The 18,081-nt window shown below is 39.3% G+C and overlaps 1 protein-coding gene across 4 annotated transcripts in view; it reads right to left on the minus strand.

Annotated features, from left to right (window-relative positions):
- Positions 1 to 2,518: 2,518 nt before the first annotated feature.
- The window catches only part of paplna (papilin a, proteoglycan-like sulfated glycoprotein), a 66,793-nt gene continuing 51,230 nt past the window's right edge, over positions 2,519 to 18,081 (minus strand). For all 4 annotated transcript variants that reach the window (XM_084392853.1, XM_084392851.1, XM_084392852.1 and 1 more), the window contains 10 exons: positions 16,556 to 16,676; positions 15,586 to 15,916; positions 12,356 to 12,514; positions 8,494 to 8,621; positions 8,124 to 8,196; positions 7,877 to 8,017; positions 7,026 to 7,153; positions 4,555 to 4,663; positions 4,291 to 4,466; positions 2,519 to 3,464 (listed from right to left, as the gene is read on the minus strand). In XM_084392853.1, the coding sequence (XP_084248979.1) occupies positions 3,292 to 3,464; positions 4,291 to 4,466; positions 4,555 to 4,663; positions 7,026 to 7,153; positions 7,877 to 8,017; positions 8,124 to 8,196; positions 8,494 to 8,621; positions 12,356 to 12,514; positions 15,586 to 15,916; positions 16,556 to 16,676 (1,539 nt within the window). In that variant the 3' untranslated portion in view covers positions 2,519 to 3,291. The remainder of the gene's footprint in view (positions 3,465 to 4,290; positions 4,467 to 4,554; positions 4,664 to 7,025; positions 7,154 to 7,876; positions 8,018 to 8,123; positions 8,197 to 8,493; positions 8,622 to 12,355; positions 12,515 to 15,585; positions 15,917 to 16,555; positions 16,677 to 18,081) is intronic.

The following is an 18,081-nucleotide window of genomic DNA, read 5'->3' on the forward strand; positions in this document are numbered from 1 at the left end:
CTCTTTGTATGTTCCCGTTATCAGCAAAAAAAAAAAAAAAAAAAAAAAAAAAAGGGGTTATGCGCAACATACTTCCGGGTTCTACAAATCAGATATAACTACTTCCGGTCGTCAGCTACTGAGGTAAACCTAAACACAGCGTAGGAATGGCAACCTTTTATAGCCAGTGTTTACAGGAGCTACCCATTCTATCCATTTCAGATGTACATCGTATTGCCAAACGGACTTCCAGAGCCTCGAGTACTCCGTTAGATAAAGGATTTAAGTTTTTACGCCTCCTCATTTATTCATGATTATGAAGGTATGTAAGTTAGTATATGTAGCTTTTGCTAATGGCACCCGATGTAGAGTTAGCTAACTATCAGTAAGTTAGTTTTGACTTGTATGCTATCATAGTAGTTTAACCTTTTATATTTGCTTGCAGACGATTAAAACAATCAAATGAAGACTGCATTTAATTTTTTTTATAAAAAATTCGTGACATTCTTAAGCATTCGTGACATTTCAATTAAAACATAAATAAGAATTGTATTCTAAAAAAAAGCGCAAAATAAGTTACCTCAGAGATCATCTACCGCTGCAGATGCGTATGGTAATGCAAACCGGAAATGTTTATACCTGTTTTCCGGTTCGAACGTTGGGCGTTCCGCATAACCCCTATTGTGGTTAAAAAGTATATTTTTTTGGGGGGGGGGATGACCTGTCCTTGAATAACCATCCTCCAAAGCATTCCACAAACAGTGTCTGCCTTGCAACAAGCAGATATTTGGGCAAACAAACAAAGCCCAGATAAAAAAACCGGTTAACTATATTTTACTGCTAACATACAGGAACAATTTCAAACACTGGTACTGAAAGGACTTAAAACACTGCAACCGTAAGTAATTTATTCATTTAGAATGATTCAAATCTGATCTAAACTGAAAATTATAACAAATAACACATTTAGAAATTGCGAATCATCAAATACATTATATTTCTCTAAGTATTTCTCCTATATGTGAACATTTGAGAAGTGCAATGTCTCCGTGTAATGTGCAAGGTGCACGTGCTATCTTCACTACCATTCTCTCCCAATGTTGTAAAATTACAACAAAGACATAACAAGCTAAAAATCTAATTTGATGCATGCATTCCACAATAACAAAGGAATTACATGAACGAGACATTCTAACAATCACAACAAAACACAATATTTCTGGGTTTTTACTTACTTCAATGTTGAGATATCCAGTCCAATGAAACAAGGAGATGCGCTTCCAGGAAAGTTTGTAGGTTGTATGAGTTCATGGCCTTGTGGCATGACCTATATACACATTTACTATCGATTGGCATTGCAAGGCTTAACAATAGGACCCATTGGCTATGTAAATGTGGTCTTAAAAAAAAAATAAAAAATTGTAGATGTGGTTTTGGAAGAGCTAAAAGTGATGTTGTAATTTTACAACCACGAGTCTTACAGGGTCTTGGCAGACTCATTTTTTTCAGTGTGAGTATCATACTGTATCTACATATAATCATGTCCACAAACATTTTGTATTTACAATGTCTAAATGTTTATTTCTTCATTCAACAGAGTTATCATGGGTATTAAATAGCAAAATGATCAAAACAAACAAGTAAATGAGCTATCGACGGATGTAGTGAGAACAGCTGCACAGGAAACCCAACCAATCCCAGCTTTCTGTCGAGACATCCTTCATGTTGGACAGATGAAAATCCCTGTGTCTCTCATGTGTCACTCACGATAAACTCAATATTTCATGTTCTCATAGTTTGTGAGCAGCACAAAGCCATACTGCCCAATCAGGACAAGGTTTCAATGAAAATCACCCTTCTTTGGTTTTTAGGCCTACTGGTTTATGTGTCAGGATCACTTATTTTACATTTTTGGCATTGATATTTAAACAGAAATTTAAACTCACATTTTCCTTACAAAAATCAATTCATCTTTACTTACAAAAATCAAACTAGAGATGCATCTAAATTATTTTTTACTGAAACACTGAAACTGAAGTTTTAAAACCAAAATTCTAATTTGTCTATTAGTCAATTAATTAATCAATCAATCAATCAATCAATCAAATTTATTGAACAATTAACACTCACATATAAACTGAGTTGTACATGAACATTTAAATTGCAGTTTGTCATGGCAGTTTTATATCAACTTTTTTATTGATATAATTAATGTTTATAGCCTACTCCAATTCGTTGTTAAAATATAAACATTTAAATGGTGGCTGTAATGAAAATATATCAGATTAAGTAAAAATATACAGAATATAAAATATAAAGAAGAATATTTAATATAGTGAATATATCTAGAATTATTTTTAATTCTTTATTAATTAACTGATTTATTCTTTATTTTTTACAAAGTGACTATCGATTTGATGGTCATTGAATGGCTTTTCTGAGGTAAATGTGACGTTCCGTGACATAATGTTTACAAGCTGTTTTATTGTTGTCTTTCTGCGGTTGAAACACTAATTGAGTGATTACATGAGACATGATTAAAGTTGGACTGTATCTTTCAACACTCCTTTATTCATATTTATTTGGTGCTGTAACTAGTAGTAAAGAGGAAGAGATGATCGGTTCACATACCGCCTGAACTGAGGCGCTACAGCGATCTATTAAGAGCACCAAAACCACATTTATTGTTTGAATTTCATGATAAATTTGACACAATTTGAAAGATCAGACTTTGTTTCATATCACAAGTAACATAGCACAGCACTTTCTGTGATTATTTGATGGGAGACGGGCAACAAATAATGTTTGGTGAAATTTTGTTGAAGGATCAACAGAAAACAGCACAGTGTTCTCACAGCTGACATGTTTAAAACTCATTTTCATCTAAATATTTTAGGTTGCCTAAATTTCAGTGCATCTACACAATCTACACATTTAAAGTACATGAAAGGGTTTCCTATTAAAGTTGTGTTATCAGTTTTCTTTAAACTGCTAGTATATTCTAATCCACTATACACTATAACTCCAGAGACTGATATCTCTGTGTTTACAGTATTAATAATCCTGAACATTCATTTATTCTTAAAAACAAAAAACAGTTACACAATAAAATGGACACAGAGATACTGTATATTACAAAGATAAATAAACTCTGATCTGAATGAGGCTGGAATACTGGATGCATCAGTTTGACTTAGTGAAGTTCAGTCTGACACTAGCTGCAGATCTGAGGTCAGTGTTGATCTGAGCCGGTGATGCTGATGTTAAATCATGAGGTGAGCCAATGAGGCTGCTGGATTCATTGCACGTGACCTATCTGATTTGCCTAGGTCTGTCTTTGTCCCTGGCATATGTGGCACAGCTGGAGCAGCAGAAACTGGAGTAATACTGGTTGGAGCACAGTCGCGCGTACACTATCAGCTTACAGTTCGCCAACTCAGGCTGATCCACACAGTCCGCTGGCAAGACCTGGCTCCCGTCCAAGTCTACAGAGAGAGTGAGACGCAGAATGTAACAAATTAAAATGCATTCACAAGTATAGGTGATCATAAGATGAGGATGTCCGCATAGCAACTGTTTATTATGGCAACTCTGCAAATGTGGAAAACTTGCAGAGCAGCTTTTCTTTAGCCGCGTTTCCATTACCCTTCAAATTGTGAAATTGAAATTGCGAATTAAAAATACGCCCAATGGAAACACGTCAGTAACACAAAAACCATTTATTGCAAACAAGTTTTTACGCTCACATGAGGTGGTTTTTCAGGCATTTCGAAAAAGGAATATTTCGCAAAACTGCAATGGAAACAGTTTTTGGGCGTTTACAGGTCAGCTGACGTACGTAACAGTCGATCACTCTTTAAAGATGAGACAGAGTTCTTTATTAAACTCATAAAAGACAAAAGTATCATGGGAATACTGGATCCTAAACCTCAAAGAAATGTCACAATTTATCAAGACCTTGAAGCAGAAATGAGGGAGAAACACCCAGAAACTCCTCATATGTGCCGCTCACAAGTATAAGGGTCTTTCCTTACCATTAAAGCTTGGATAACACACCTACGTCTCTTTCCATTAATAATGGCTAGTGCGGCGGCTGGGATATACATAAACCTACCAACATCCGTCGCCATGATTTTTGTAATGACTTATCGCGAGAGGAAATGACGTTTCGTCGCATAACACCGGTTAATGGAAATGCCGTCATTTCGCAGTAGTTTTTTATCGACATTTAGAAAATATCGCTAAAGTATTGAGCAAATCTGTAATGGAAACGCAGCTTTTGTCATCTCTCGTTCTCCTCACTTCACAGACCTTGTTGAGGGGATTTGGCCAGTCGCACTTCAGCCGCTGCACTGACGGAGTACGTCCCAGTGTAAGCATTGCAGGTATACGTCCCCTCATCCATCGACTGGACATTATTTAGTATGAGCGTCCCGTCTGCCGACACGTGCACACGAAGTCCGTCGGGTCGCACTGGCACACCATTCCTGTCCAGAGAGATGAGGCGCTGTCATGTTGGATGTACAATGTAGGCTTTATTCACACTTAAATACAAACCGTGTTCTCTGAACTGACCTTGACCAGCCAACCTTCACATTTTCTCCTGTTACTACACAGGGCAGTTGAGCAGTGCTGCCCTGCGGCACATTGGTGTCTGTGGGGGCTTTGGTGATCCTGAGGTCCCCTAAAGAAACAGGAAAACATTACAAGCACACTGCAGAGACCGGAAACTGAGAGTATGTTGAAGGGCTGTGTCATTGATCAAAATAGTACCAAACTCTTGATATGTATTAGTGTGTTTATTAAATCGGAGAGGTTGCGATCTAACTGAATAAATCCATGCGCTGTGTGTTTCAGAGTGAAGCGCAGCACTTCATTTACACACAAGCAGCTCATGATCTGCCAATGTTTTCAGCGTCTCGTTTCACAGTAAATGCTTTTGAGCAGAGGTGGAAGTAACGAATTACAACTACTCACGTTACTGTAATTAAGTCGTTTTTTGGGTACTTGTACTTTTTTGAGTATATTTTTAAATCTGTAATTTTACTTGTACTCAAGTACATATTAAGATAAGTAATCTACTTCGCTACTTGTAAAATCACATTTCGTTACTGAGTACAATTTGAATTGATATTCAAATCTTTGAATGGCATTTCGGTAGCCAATAAAAATATTCGATCGTAAACGGACCAATAAAACCCCTGATATTTGGACTGAATGAAAGCCGCCGCAGTCGCAGCAGGTTTTGAAGAGCTGATCATGAAGGAGGCGAGGAGCTCCTATAGGAGTGATTAATGGCTGGACTGAAAGTTTGGAACAACAAACTACATAGTAGTACTGTCAAAATATCTATATTTTGATACATATCAATACTGAAATATCTGTCAATACTCATTTTGGCCTATACACCAATACGATACCAGCTGCGCGTTCTCATTCTCTCATCTCAACGACAGCGAGTTTGACACAGCCGCCTCCCCTCAGCGCGGGATTGCAGGTAGGCCTATTACGCATAATTTTATTAATACCTGCAAGTTTCTATGGCATATTTTAATGGCAAATGTCACGAACAATATTATAACGCGAGGGCACATTCATGTAATCGCAGAAAACTGGACGCGAGCTCTCAAATGTAGGCTACGAATGAACTGGACTCGGATATTGAGTGTGCGCTCTCGGACTGTGTGTCATATCATATGTAATCGCGAATCTCTCCAAGTGGTTCTCACTGCAGACTCAAATGACGTCCAGCTCCAATCTCTCCATGCTCTTGAATTAAACGCTGTCAAAAGTTATGAAAAATCTAGTCTTTTTGCAAATTAAATTCAGTTTGAATTGAAATCAAGCTTCCTTGTGCTGTGTGTGAGCTATTGCAACAGTTCACATTACCCTATTGTAAAGACAAATACACTGAGTGAGTAAATATTAGATTATTGTAATGGTTATTGATCAATGTTTAAATATGTAAACAAAAGCCTAAATTAAAATCTCACCTTATAAAGTGGACGTGTCTCTTCAGAAGACTTGAATTAAACTTTTCCATTCAAATAGATTACTGTTACAATGAGTGTTGTGCTTTTCGATGCTTGAAAATAATGATTGCCTTGACAAAATGGATGGACAAAAATGTAGATATTAAAATATTTAGTATGTAGTAGTTTTCCCGATGGTATTAAAAATTATAGGCTAGGCCTACTGAATATTGACATATTTCAAGGTGTCATATTGAAGTTAAAAAATTCCAGTATCCACTAATTAATGTCCTTCGACAATAAGGTAAAAATGTGTTAAAAGTAGCTATTTTCTACATAAATCTATGATTTGGTTGTATATTTTTATTGGTAATGCATTAACTATCGCCAGCTAAAAAGTAATTAGTAACTAGTACTCTGAGTAGTTTTTGAGAAGAGTAATTTGTACTTTTACTTAATTACTTTTTTGACACCAGTACTTTTACTTGTAATTGAGTATTATTTCAGCAATGTAACGGTACTTGTACTTGAGTACAAATTTTCAGTACTCTTTCCACCTCTGCTTTTGAGTCACAGTTTCAGTCGATTTAATGTGCATTTGGGAACAAAACATGCACCAAACATTACATACTTGTAATGAGAAGTGCTTATCAACAAAAGAGAAGCTTTAAGGGCTCCTGCGGTTTTCCCTCAAAATAAAAGTTTAATGGTTTAATGTTTGAAAACGAAGAAATTAAGATATTTTATTTTAGAAAATAAAATTATTTTTATTAGTTTTCTTAAATACTAAAAGTAATGATAATAATAATAATAACAAAATAATAACATAAATAATAACAATATTAACTATGTAATAATAACAAAAATATGTTTTTAATGATAATAATTATTATTATTTTATAGCCAAGTTGACATAAAACCATACAATTCTGGCCCAGCAAACAATCACAACAAACCTTTTTTTTTTTAATCATATTTTAAATCAAAATTGCAATTAGATTTTCCTCCAAATCATGCAGCCCTAATATTGTGCTTATTATTCAAATACACAAAAATAGAGAATATAAAACACACCAAAAACCCTGAGCTGGATTTGACGTTCTTCAAACTTCTGGGTGTCCGTGACTGTGCAGGTGTAAACCCCTGAATCATCTGACGTCAGCTGGTTAATCATTAACGTGCCATCAGAGTGTTGAGAATGCCTGCATTAGGAGACAACACTCAACGTCTCATTAGATGTCACAGAATAATAAGTGACCACAGAGAAGGAAATCCCAGAATGCACTGCAGTGAAAAAAGTTGATAATGCATTTCCTTGAATACCACAAATTATCAGGGTTATTATCTTTAACTAAAACTAAACCCATAAAAAACATTTTTATTAACATTAACTGAAATAAAATCCAAACTAAAAAACGTACACTTACTTTATATCAAGTTGATAATTAAATAATTAAAACTAAGTTAAACTATAGTTTGAATAAAAAAAATTATAAAAATGACAAAACAACAAAATTACTAAAAATGTTACTTAAATTGAAAAGAAAACAGAAAATATAAATTTAGTTCATTAATTCAATAAATTCAATTAATCAATTAACTAATTAAAGGTATTAACAAAAACTCTAACAGTATATTAATCGTACTAATTGAAATGCAAATTATTGCAGTGTTGTTTTATTTTTATTTTTATTAAAACATATATATATTTGGGTGTTCTTTGTAGTTTTTAAGCTAATTAATATGATAACAGCGGAATCTATTAGAGCCGATTATGAACAGAGTCTCTTGTGCACTTTGCTATTTGTATGACACAGAGAGCAGCTTCATAATTTTAGCGTTCCAAGTCATTCACTTATAAGGTTCCATAAGGAGGGTAGGATGCTGCTTTAGACGGCTTTGAACAGAAATGAAGATGAAGATACCTGAGTGAGTTGAGTGGCTGTCCAGCTCTGCTCCAGTGAATGGTGACCGCATGCATGGCAGAGACCGGCAGCACTGTGCACTGCAGTTTGGCTGTCTGACCTGCTCGAGCCTCAACCAGTGACGAATGGTCAATGTTGAACCTGAAAAAACAAAACAAGGGCCATGATGAGCAATGTAAGTATGATTGAGAATATGTTCTGCATAATTGCACCAACAGTGTGTCATTTAATGATTGATGTCTTGTACCTGGAAGATGAATGTGATGTGAAAGATTGTGAAGAATCCACCTCTGATATTCCTGCACCATTTTGGGATGTTCCTGTATTTGGTAGTGAAAGAAAATATTCCTTGTGTAAGAAAAAAAAAAATCTATTGTGTTGTTGTTGTATTGTGTCAAAAGATGTTATTATCTATTATATTATCAGACACCAGGTAAAATGTTATCCAGTAAGACAAAAGCTAAGAAAAAGTAATAGCACTCTCACCATTAATGATTAATAGTTCAAGGGTTTGTTTAAATCATTGACCCTGCGATTTATAGTTATAGTGACGGTTGCAAGCATCAAATGAAGTATAAATGATAAGTAAGTAAATAAACAGATTGGATAGAGCTAACCTGAGACAGACAGGTAAATGTAGCGGTGATCTCTCTCACGGTCTTTTGTGGCCACACACAGAAACCATCCAGAGTCCTGCAATGTGATGGGACCCACCAACAGAGAGCCATCTGACTGCTGCTGATGCCTAAATTATCAATGCACAGTTTTAAGCAAGCTACTACAGGTTTGTGTGTAGTTGAGCTACAGTCTTCAATCCGAATGAATCCAATCTGATAGCAGATTCTGAAAGTTTTGTTTATATAAACATTGTAATCCTACTCTCATAGTCGATTATATGTGCATTACATGTTCCCTTTCAAGGGAACTCACGTTGCGTCTGAATTTTTGAAACTATGGGAACGCCTTGAAGCACGTGTCCAATGGAATGAAGGCGTGTCATAGGCAGTTGACGTCTTGACCAGGAAGCTATAAAGCGCACCCAGACCAAACAAAGTCAGCTTCTGTGCCTTCAGCAAGCGTTCTGTGTGAAACTGTCTGTCATATTTAGTATTGTCTGTCCAAAGAGCACTATATATATTAAAAATGGCGAGCAAACAGTCATTTAAATCGTGTGTTACTCCCTGACCTCACTACATGAGCACCTACATAGAGGTCTACACGGAACACCCGAGACCCGAGGACCCGGGATCCAACCCGGGACCTGTACGGGTTCGGGTCTATATTTTAAATGGTCAGCTGGTCCGGGTCGGGTCCCAATCTATTACTTTGGGTCCCGGGTCTGTTTAAGATTGTGTGTAATACCAGAGTCGATCGGACTCGGAGAACACCCGGCCGTGATCAGAGTCAGTCAGCACTTATTTTAGAACTTATTTCTCTACAGAGAAAGAATCTTGGTTTTTCATCGTTACAAATAAGGATAGGGGGTTGTGTCCGATTCTAAATCTGCGCCATCTAAATCACTCAGTCAAGAAGCTCAAGTTCAAGAATGTTGACTTTGAAGCAAATCGTGACTCAAATCAGGTCTGAGGACTAGTTTGTCACGATAGATCTCAAGGATGCATACTTCCATGTATCCATCCTTCCACAAGACAGGAAGTTCCTCAGGTTTGCTTTCGGGGGTGAAACATACCAGTTTTGGGTTCTTCCTTTTAACCAAGCATGGCCACCCCATACTTTCACAAAATGTGGGGATGCTGCACTGGCTTATCTGCAACTCCGGGGCTTTCGTGTGCAAAACTATATTGACGATTGGTTGATATTAGCTCACTCGTCATTCTCGCCCACATGAAAGTCTAAGGCTGAACGCCAAGAAGAGTGTTCTATCTCCAGCACAGAGAACCACCTTCCCAGGCGTACTATGGGATTCGGTGACGATGCAGGCACATCTGTCCCCTGCTTGTATCGATTAAATCCTGGGAGCCATGACCGAGTTAAAGCTAGGCCAGTCACGCACTGTCAAGCAGTTCCAAAGACTGTTGGGTTAGAAGGCAGCAGTGTCCAACGTTTGGCCTGCTGTACATGAGACCCTTACAGTGGTGGCTCAAGATGGGGGGTTTTCCCAGAGGGGCAACCTGTTCTGCACAATTAATGTTATGCGCAGATGCCTTCGTACCTTGATTATATGGAAGAAGCTCTGGTTCTTGTCCCAGGGTCCTGTGCTGGGAGCACTTTGTCATCGCAAAATGCTTACGACAGATGCTTCTCTCACATGCTGGGTAATCCTAGAGGGTCCCTCGATTCTAGGTCTGTGGAGGGGTCATCATCTCTCCTGGCACATAAACTGCCTGGAGATGATGGCTGTTTTTCTGGCACTTTCTTGTCCAGACAGACAATACATCGGTGGTCGCCAACATAAATCATCAGGGGTCTGCGGTCGTTTCCACTTGCCCTGAGGATCTCCCAGAGAGAAGCACATATCCCTGGGCACCGAAATCAGGGAGCAGACATCCTGTCGAGGCAGGAGTGGAGACTCCACCCCAAAGTGATGGATCTCATATGGAAAAGATTTGGCCAAACGGAAATGGATGTATTTGCATCGCAAGAAACAACACACTGTCTGCTACGGTTCTCTCTAATGCATGCAGCTTCGCTGGGGCTGGATGCCATGGTGCAGACGTGGCCAAGGCTGCGTCTGTATGCATTTCCCCCGATTGCTCTGCTCCCGGGAGTTCTAGAGAAAGTTTGCCAGGACAGGACCCGTCTCTTGCTAATAGCCCAATTTTGGCCGACCCGAGTGTGGTTCCTCTGGATCTTCTGTCTCAGGCAAGAGGCTTAATCCTTCACCCTCGCCTAGAGTTATGGAAGCTGTGGGTGTGGCCTCTGAGGGGGCCCAACTCATATCTCTTAACCAAGATTGTTGAGATCATTCCCCACTCCAGAGCTCCATCCACGAGGTAACTGTATGCGCCCTGAAGTGGAAAGTATAAACTTCATGGTGCGGGAATCGTCAGCTGGACCTAGTTAACTGCCCGGTTGGTACAGTGATGGAGTTCCTGCAGGATCGGTTCTCTGCAGGGTTATCCCCACTCGCCTTTAAAGGTGTATGTGGAGGTCATGGATGCTTACCACACTGCTTTAGGTGGTGTGTCTTTGGGGAGAGACCAATTGATATCTCGTTTCATCTGAGGTACTTTGAGGCTGAGGCCCACTTACAAGAGGGTGCCGGCCTGGGATTTGGCCATGGTCTTGGAAGGCCTATCAGCGGCTCCCTTTGAGCCTATTGAAGAGGTTCCAGAAAAATGTCTAACTCTGAAAGCTTTGTTTCCTCTTGCTATCACGTCTCTTAAGAGAATAGGAGACTTGCAAACCTTGTCAGTATCCCCTCTGTGTTTGGAGTTTGCATCAGGCATGGTGAAGGCCTTCCTTCACCCTAGACAAGGTTATGTTCCCAATGTTCCCACTAATGTGGCAAGATCTACTGTGTTGCAGGCATTCTGCAGGCTTGCCTTTCGGACGTCGGACTAGGAGAAGTTGAATCTGCTATGCCCAGTCAGGACATTAGATGTGTATGTCCACAGGGTTCCCAGGTCCCAGATGTTTCTGTCTAAGTTGTGCTTGCTTGATTTCACACAAGACAGGCACTTGTCAGTACAGCGGAGTGGGTATAAATGTTCCCATAGCGTCGTAAACTTCTTTGAAAGGGAACGTCTCAGGTTATGACTGTAATCATGGTTCCCTGAAGAGGGAATGAGATGCTGCGTCACCCTGCCATACTTCCGACGTGCCTGTGATTGCCTAGCTTAGTCCTATCAGAAGCTGTCATTGTTTGGTCTAGGTACATTTCACATGTGATTGCACCGTAAACTTCCAACACAGCGTCTCGTTCCCTTTTCAGGGAACCAGGATTACAAGTTGTAAACTAAAACATTTTCCAAACAAAACTTCAGCATATACGCATTGGCTTATTTGCCCTGAAAGTAACCTTGATAATATTAGTATCTCAGCGGTACTTAAAGTAAATATCTTAGAACAAACGGGTTCGGCTGACAAAAAAATTGGGGGTTCCAAGTTTGGGAAGCAATGGCAATAAACGGCCAAGGTCTTCCAGGTTTTAAATATTTTTTGACCATATTTAAGAAACAATAGTGAAGATCACTGGATATGATGAAGACATAGTATTTCACAGCTACATATCAAAATATAATAATGTAATCAATAAAAAAGTAACTGTAATCTGATTGAGCATTTTAAAACTTAATATAATCTGGTTACAATTACTTATTTTTTGGGACCTGATTATGTAATCCAGATTACATGTAATTAATTACTACCCAGCACTGTATGTGACATTTGCAAAAACGTTCTATTTAAGCAGAAATTATCTTAAATGATTGCACAATACTTTCATGTTTAACAGGTTATTTAAATTTTTTATAGTGTTTACAAGCTGCTTAAATATTAAATGATGCAGGTACTCACCTGGCGAGGTCAACTAGGACACCGTCGCGTCTCCACTCGACAACCACAGTGGAGGAGGGCCGTGGGGTCACCCTGCAGGGCAATACTACCTGCTGACCAACCAGCCCCTCCACCGTGGAGGGATCCGTCTTGTCTATACTCACACCTACAGCTGTCCAACTGAAGTAAATGAGTACAGAGAGCAAGAGGAAAAAGACACAGGTACAGAAACAGAGAATGGAGGGAACAGAGACAGAAGTGATGGGGTAGAGACAGATAGACATGCAGAAAGAAAGAAAGAAAGAAAGAAAGAAAGAAAGAAAGAAAGAAAGAAAGAAAGAAAGAGAAGAGAAGAGAAGAGAAGAGAAGAGAAGAGAAGAGAAGAGAAGAGAAGAGAACATATGACTTTATGCTGTACTATTGGGAACAGCAAAGCATTTGTTGCAGTCACCACAGCAAGCATAAAGATCAGCCTTGACCGGGCAACAGCTGGAATACAGGATCCCAAAAGAACAACACCAGTCCAGCATGCTGACAATTCAATCAAACGAGACCACAGGAAGAGGCTGGAGAACTCAAACAGTTTCCAACCTATACAGATGGAAAGGATCAACACCTAAAAATTAACCACTCACCCCGTTCACACAGATCTGCGTAAACTATTAAAAACGCTGAATTCTGCTGCCAGGCCAGTAGGTGGCAATGTCACTTTGTAAAGAAACACTAAGCGCCTATAGACTGAACACATAATACACATATGCATGAAGTCACTGTTTTCAATAATTCATGTTTTTGTAGTTTACATGGAGACGATAATGGTATAATTTTCAAAAACTTGCCCTTTGAAACCTGTTTCAAAAGTTTGCGTTTTCAGGCCCCCAAAACACCATTATGTAAACGAATGGCCAAAATTCATTAAAAAAATTCAGTTTTTAGTTGAAAACATTATCGTTTAAATGGCCCCTATATCTTCTGTCCTTACTCTCAGTTAGGAGCAAAAAAAAAAAAAAAAACGTTTCAGTTAGAGCGACAGCAAAATTATTTTTTGTGGCAAAACAGTTTTTGTGCCTTGTTTCATTTATACTGCTTAGTGTTTTTTTTTTAAATGCATAAAAATACAAACAGACGAGAAAATTAAGGTTTTAAAAGCCGGAGTAAGGTTTTTTGTAAGTTGCATCAAGTTTTAGACTCTCAGGATAAGATGGTCAGAAACAACAAAATTACTTCCTCACAGTCATTGTTTGAACCATTTGACTACTTCACCAATAGCCTTTGTGAAATGAAATCAATGGTGTTGCCTTGTGGAAGTGCTCTTCAGGGACGTAAACATGATGACTAGAATTACTTATAACATGGAAGAAATGTACTTTTTTACGTGATGCTTTATTATATTTAGGACTTGGTGTTAGCATTAGGATGGGGAAATAAATAAAATGCAGTCAACAGTTCAACATGTATTGTTGGCCCTGGAACATTCAGAGGAAATTATTTGGTTGATGAGCAAGTTGATCAGGCCCCAACGTCACCCCTAAATCTGATTGGTTGATTGGAATTTTGTTCCAGGACCAACAAGGATGTTGATCCATGAACGCTTGGCGAAATCACAGCAAGCATAAAGGCCCCGATTTACTTGCAACTTGCATGACGTCATTTCGAACAAAATCAGGCCAAAATGAAGTTCGTTTTGAGTTTGTTTCAGGAGTTCAGAGCAGCTTGCCAATGGAAACTCTCTGGAAAAGTTTGCTCTGGCTGGTAAACATATAATAGGTGGGTGTGGCTCTGAGACTCCGCCTTCTTTGAGGTGTAAACCTTCACCAGTTAATTTCTTCTGTTCAGTTCGTCAAGGTCAGATGCAAGTAAAAACATGAGCACACTGGAGAGCTGTTTTATAGTAGAAACATAAGTTGTAATACTAATTTAAAACAACACTGATTTTATACTGTAAAGTTGCTGCTTTAAAGCAGTCTATTATATAAAGTGCCCTGTAATAAATGTGATGTGACTTTACTGGAGATCTGTATTGCAGAGCTGGTGCAAACAAATCCACATCGCTATGATCAGATGCTTTCTTAACTGCTGTTTTCTCACCAATGTCATTTTTGTTTATGTATATTTTGTAATTTTGAGAGGAAAGTGTGCAGTAGGAATTTCAAGCTTCTTTTTACCCCTAAGCAAAGAACCACAAAGAACTCCATCGTAAGTATATCAGGGCCTTAAAGGTGAGGTGTTCTACTCTACAACATTCTGTTTCACACATTTACAGTCTACTTGTATCAACATACAGCTAATTTGTAAGGGCAGGATTTGGGAGAGACACAGAGAGATAGTCAAGGATGACTGGGACCCCACAGCAGATTTTATTAATCACACTAATGAAATCATGTACCACACACAGACCTGGGGATGGGAAGGGGAGGTAAACTAAAAGTAACTAAACAAAACTAAAAGCATCAGAGAAAGGAGGTTAACAGTCTGAGTCAGGGCAAACAAACCAGTCCCGAAAGCACAGCATTGTCCAACACATCACAGTGAGGGCTGTCAACTTCTATAGGGAGAGCGTATGTTGATGCAGTAGATTAGTATGATTAAGAAGCGTGAGGCAAGTCATAATACATCAAATGACATTACACTGCATTAGAATTGCCAGACAAATGTGTTTTAGATAATGTTATGAGTGTGTACATAGGGTCCAAAATTAACTCCGGTAACAAAAACTTTCTAGTTGGCCAGTGACTTTTTAGAAACTTAACATCACACCTGGTTAAAGTCGAACTTTATGAATGATAGTATAATACTCGCTGATTGCGTGTGGAGTGATTCCAATCAAAGACATACAAATATTGAAGTTTAATTGTCATACATTTATCTAGGATGCTTCAAGTTTTTCTTTATCTCCACTACTCCAAATGATGCCACATGTATGGAATATTCCTCACATTAAGCCACCAAATAAAAAAATCAGCTTCATGACCATCAAGAATATATACGATATTCTCACTCACCACTGGCAGATTGAAGTTAATTTTGGATCCTGTGTGTACATATGCTGAACTGCTGTTAGTGAAGCAATGCTCACTAAAAAAGCATATGCATTTAACACGCCTATGTAAGTCTCTGTGCATGTCCTGCGGGCTCCTCTCTTGGCTCTTCAGCAGGGTGTGAAGGGCAGACAGCAAAAGAGAACTTGCAGGGGCTTGGGATTGGGCCTGGGAGAGGAGTAGAGTGATCCAGGGCAAGTTGGATAATCTTACCTGGCAGCTGGGCTGCTCTGCTGCATGGCACTGTGGGCCAGTCGGTGAGCCCGGTGCCCATGGGTCGCACCGCTAGAACTGAGATTGATACGTGCAGGGAAGCGACGTCCACTGTGCTGCAAGACATGCGCCTGGTCCCGCTGGCTTAGCTCCGATCTCAGGCACATCTTCTGGCATTCCTCCTCCGAGGCGAAGTTGTTGCTGTTGCCATGGCAGCCACCATACCAGAAGTGCACGCATTGTGAGGCAGAGCGGTCATAGTAGTAACGGGACGCCCACTGATCGCATGGCCCAACCATATGGGGTAGGTCACAAGACAGAGAACGCTGTGCTGAGGGGCAGAGGGGTAAAAGACATATGCAATATGACAATAATCTGTTCTAAAAACGTTTGATAGGTCAGTAACTTTCCTCAAACACCAGTGTTGAGGTCCAACTAGGTCATTCAAGTCCAAGTCAGGACCAAGACCAGAAGAGTTCCTTGGCTTTGAGTATTTCAATGTCTTGGTCTTGCTCATATTTTCATGATGTTGGTCTTGGACTTTCCTTTGTTCTGGTCTTGATCTTGCCTCAGACTCAACTGAGCTGGTCTTGACTTCAACCATTGGCGAAACTTTGTTTTAAAAAGTGGGTGGGACAGGAGTGTGTGTGTGTGTGTGTGTGTGTGTGTGTGTGTGGGTGTGTGGGTGGGGTGGGGGTGGTGGTGGTGGTGGGGGGGGGACATAGAACTCATGTTTAATGTGATAGTTTCATCCTTACATCTATTGTAACCCAATATATTGTTAGTACCGAGAGCCTACGAAAATTAAAAAAATACATAGATCCTCATTTAATGTTCGTGTGTCCTAAAAGTCTGGTGGTAGAATTTTTGTTCTAAGGTTCTTGGTTCTAATCCGCCCTTGTATAGTTTTCTTAATTAATTACATTTTAAAAATTAAAGAGATGATCACTTTGTCTATATTGTGACTTACTATCGGTGGGGGTGTTCAAGCACCCCTCCCCATGAGTACCACCAGCTGCCGTCACACCATCATAGCAGCAACCGTAGGTGGATGTATGGCAGTCTGTGGTTGCAGATGGTATGGTATCTGACTTTGTAGATAAAATACAAGAAACAAAAGAAACAGACAAAGACAGGGCAAGACATTAGGGAATATCTTTCAGAGGGTAAATGTCCAAATTCAAATTCAAATGTAAACAGCATATCATAAAGTCTGAATAATAAATGTAACCCGGTAACAAAAGTAACTCACAGTTCAACAAAAGTGGTTTCCAAGCAATAGATCCATAAAGTAGTGCCAGTTAACTTTCCCAAAATAATCTTTAATAAAGAAAGAAATCTCTTAGATCTTAGAAACTTTACACTACGCAATCTAAGAGCAAGACTGTCAAGTCAGCATGACCTATTTCCTCAAAATCCCCAAACAGTGGACAGCCATCAACCTCCAGAATATGTACAAAAAATATGTACCAACAAAAATAATTACAGCCAGGGAGGGCAAGACCTCGAGGAACATACGTAGGAAGTGAAAAGTCTGATGAAAAACAAAGCTCAATCACAGACTGCTGGACATTGAAAAATAATGTGGTGAGAACATATTTGAGACCATCTTAAGGGGTAGCTTTTTGGTCTGGTGCTGATCTGTTTGGCATACAGTCAAGCTGCTTGCTTTCTTTAAAGCGACTGTCTGCCAGCCAACTTCTCTTCCAAAGACGTATATCATCACCCTGGTCATGGGCCATGTCCATCTGGGAGGTCATGTTCCCTTGCTGCACTGCCTCCAAAGTGTTCTCTGGGGGTTTGATCTCAGTAGTTCGGTGGCATATTATTTAGTTTCACTCCAAATGGGAGAGTGTACAGTTTTGCATTACTCCACTGAATTTACACCTTGATGGTTTCCTGATGGCAGCTCATTGGGATCACTTCCTGTATGGGCCTGCAGGGGATATTCTGAAAAAGGTTTAGCCATGAACTTTAGATGCAATATGATGATCTGGAGCAAGGGTTTCCAATCCTGCTTCTGAAAGGCCAACTTCCTGCAGAATTTACTTCCAACACACCTGCCTTGAAGTGTGTAGTGACTCTGATTCACTGGGCCCCTATTGTCAAGGTCCTCAGTCCATTGCTCAGGCTCCAATTCTCCCTGCATAGAGTCCAACCCATGAGTTTTGTGTTCAATGTCTCCCTCACTGGGAGAGAGATGTTGGGAAACATAGGCATGGATGCACCTTACTATTGTCTGGAGAATGCTGTTTATAACAACGTCATAAAAAAATTGTATATCAGAAACAGGATTGTGTGTCATTTAGTTAGTATATTTTACAGCATTTGTTATTTTGTGAAATTAGTTTTTTATAAACCTCTAAAGTCTGTTTATTCACCAGACCTGCTCTGTTTTACTGTTCCTTGATTTTGTCTGACATGCAATGGTGATTGTGCTTTTTCTGTTGCAGCTCCTAGACTGTGAAACGGGTTGCCATTGAAGATTGTGTAATG

This window comes from Rutilus rutilus (assembly GCF_951802725.1).
Source record: "Rutilus rutilus genome assembly, chromosome: 21".
Taxonomy (NCBI): domain Eukaryota; kingdom Metazoa; phylum Chordata; class Actinopteri; order Cypriniformes; family Leuciscidae; genus Rutilus; species Rutilus rutilus.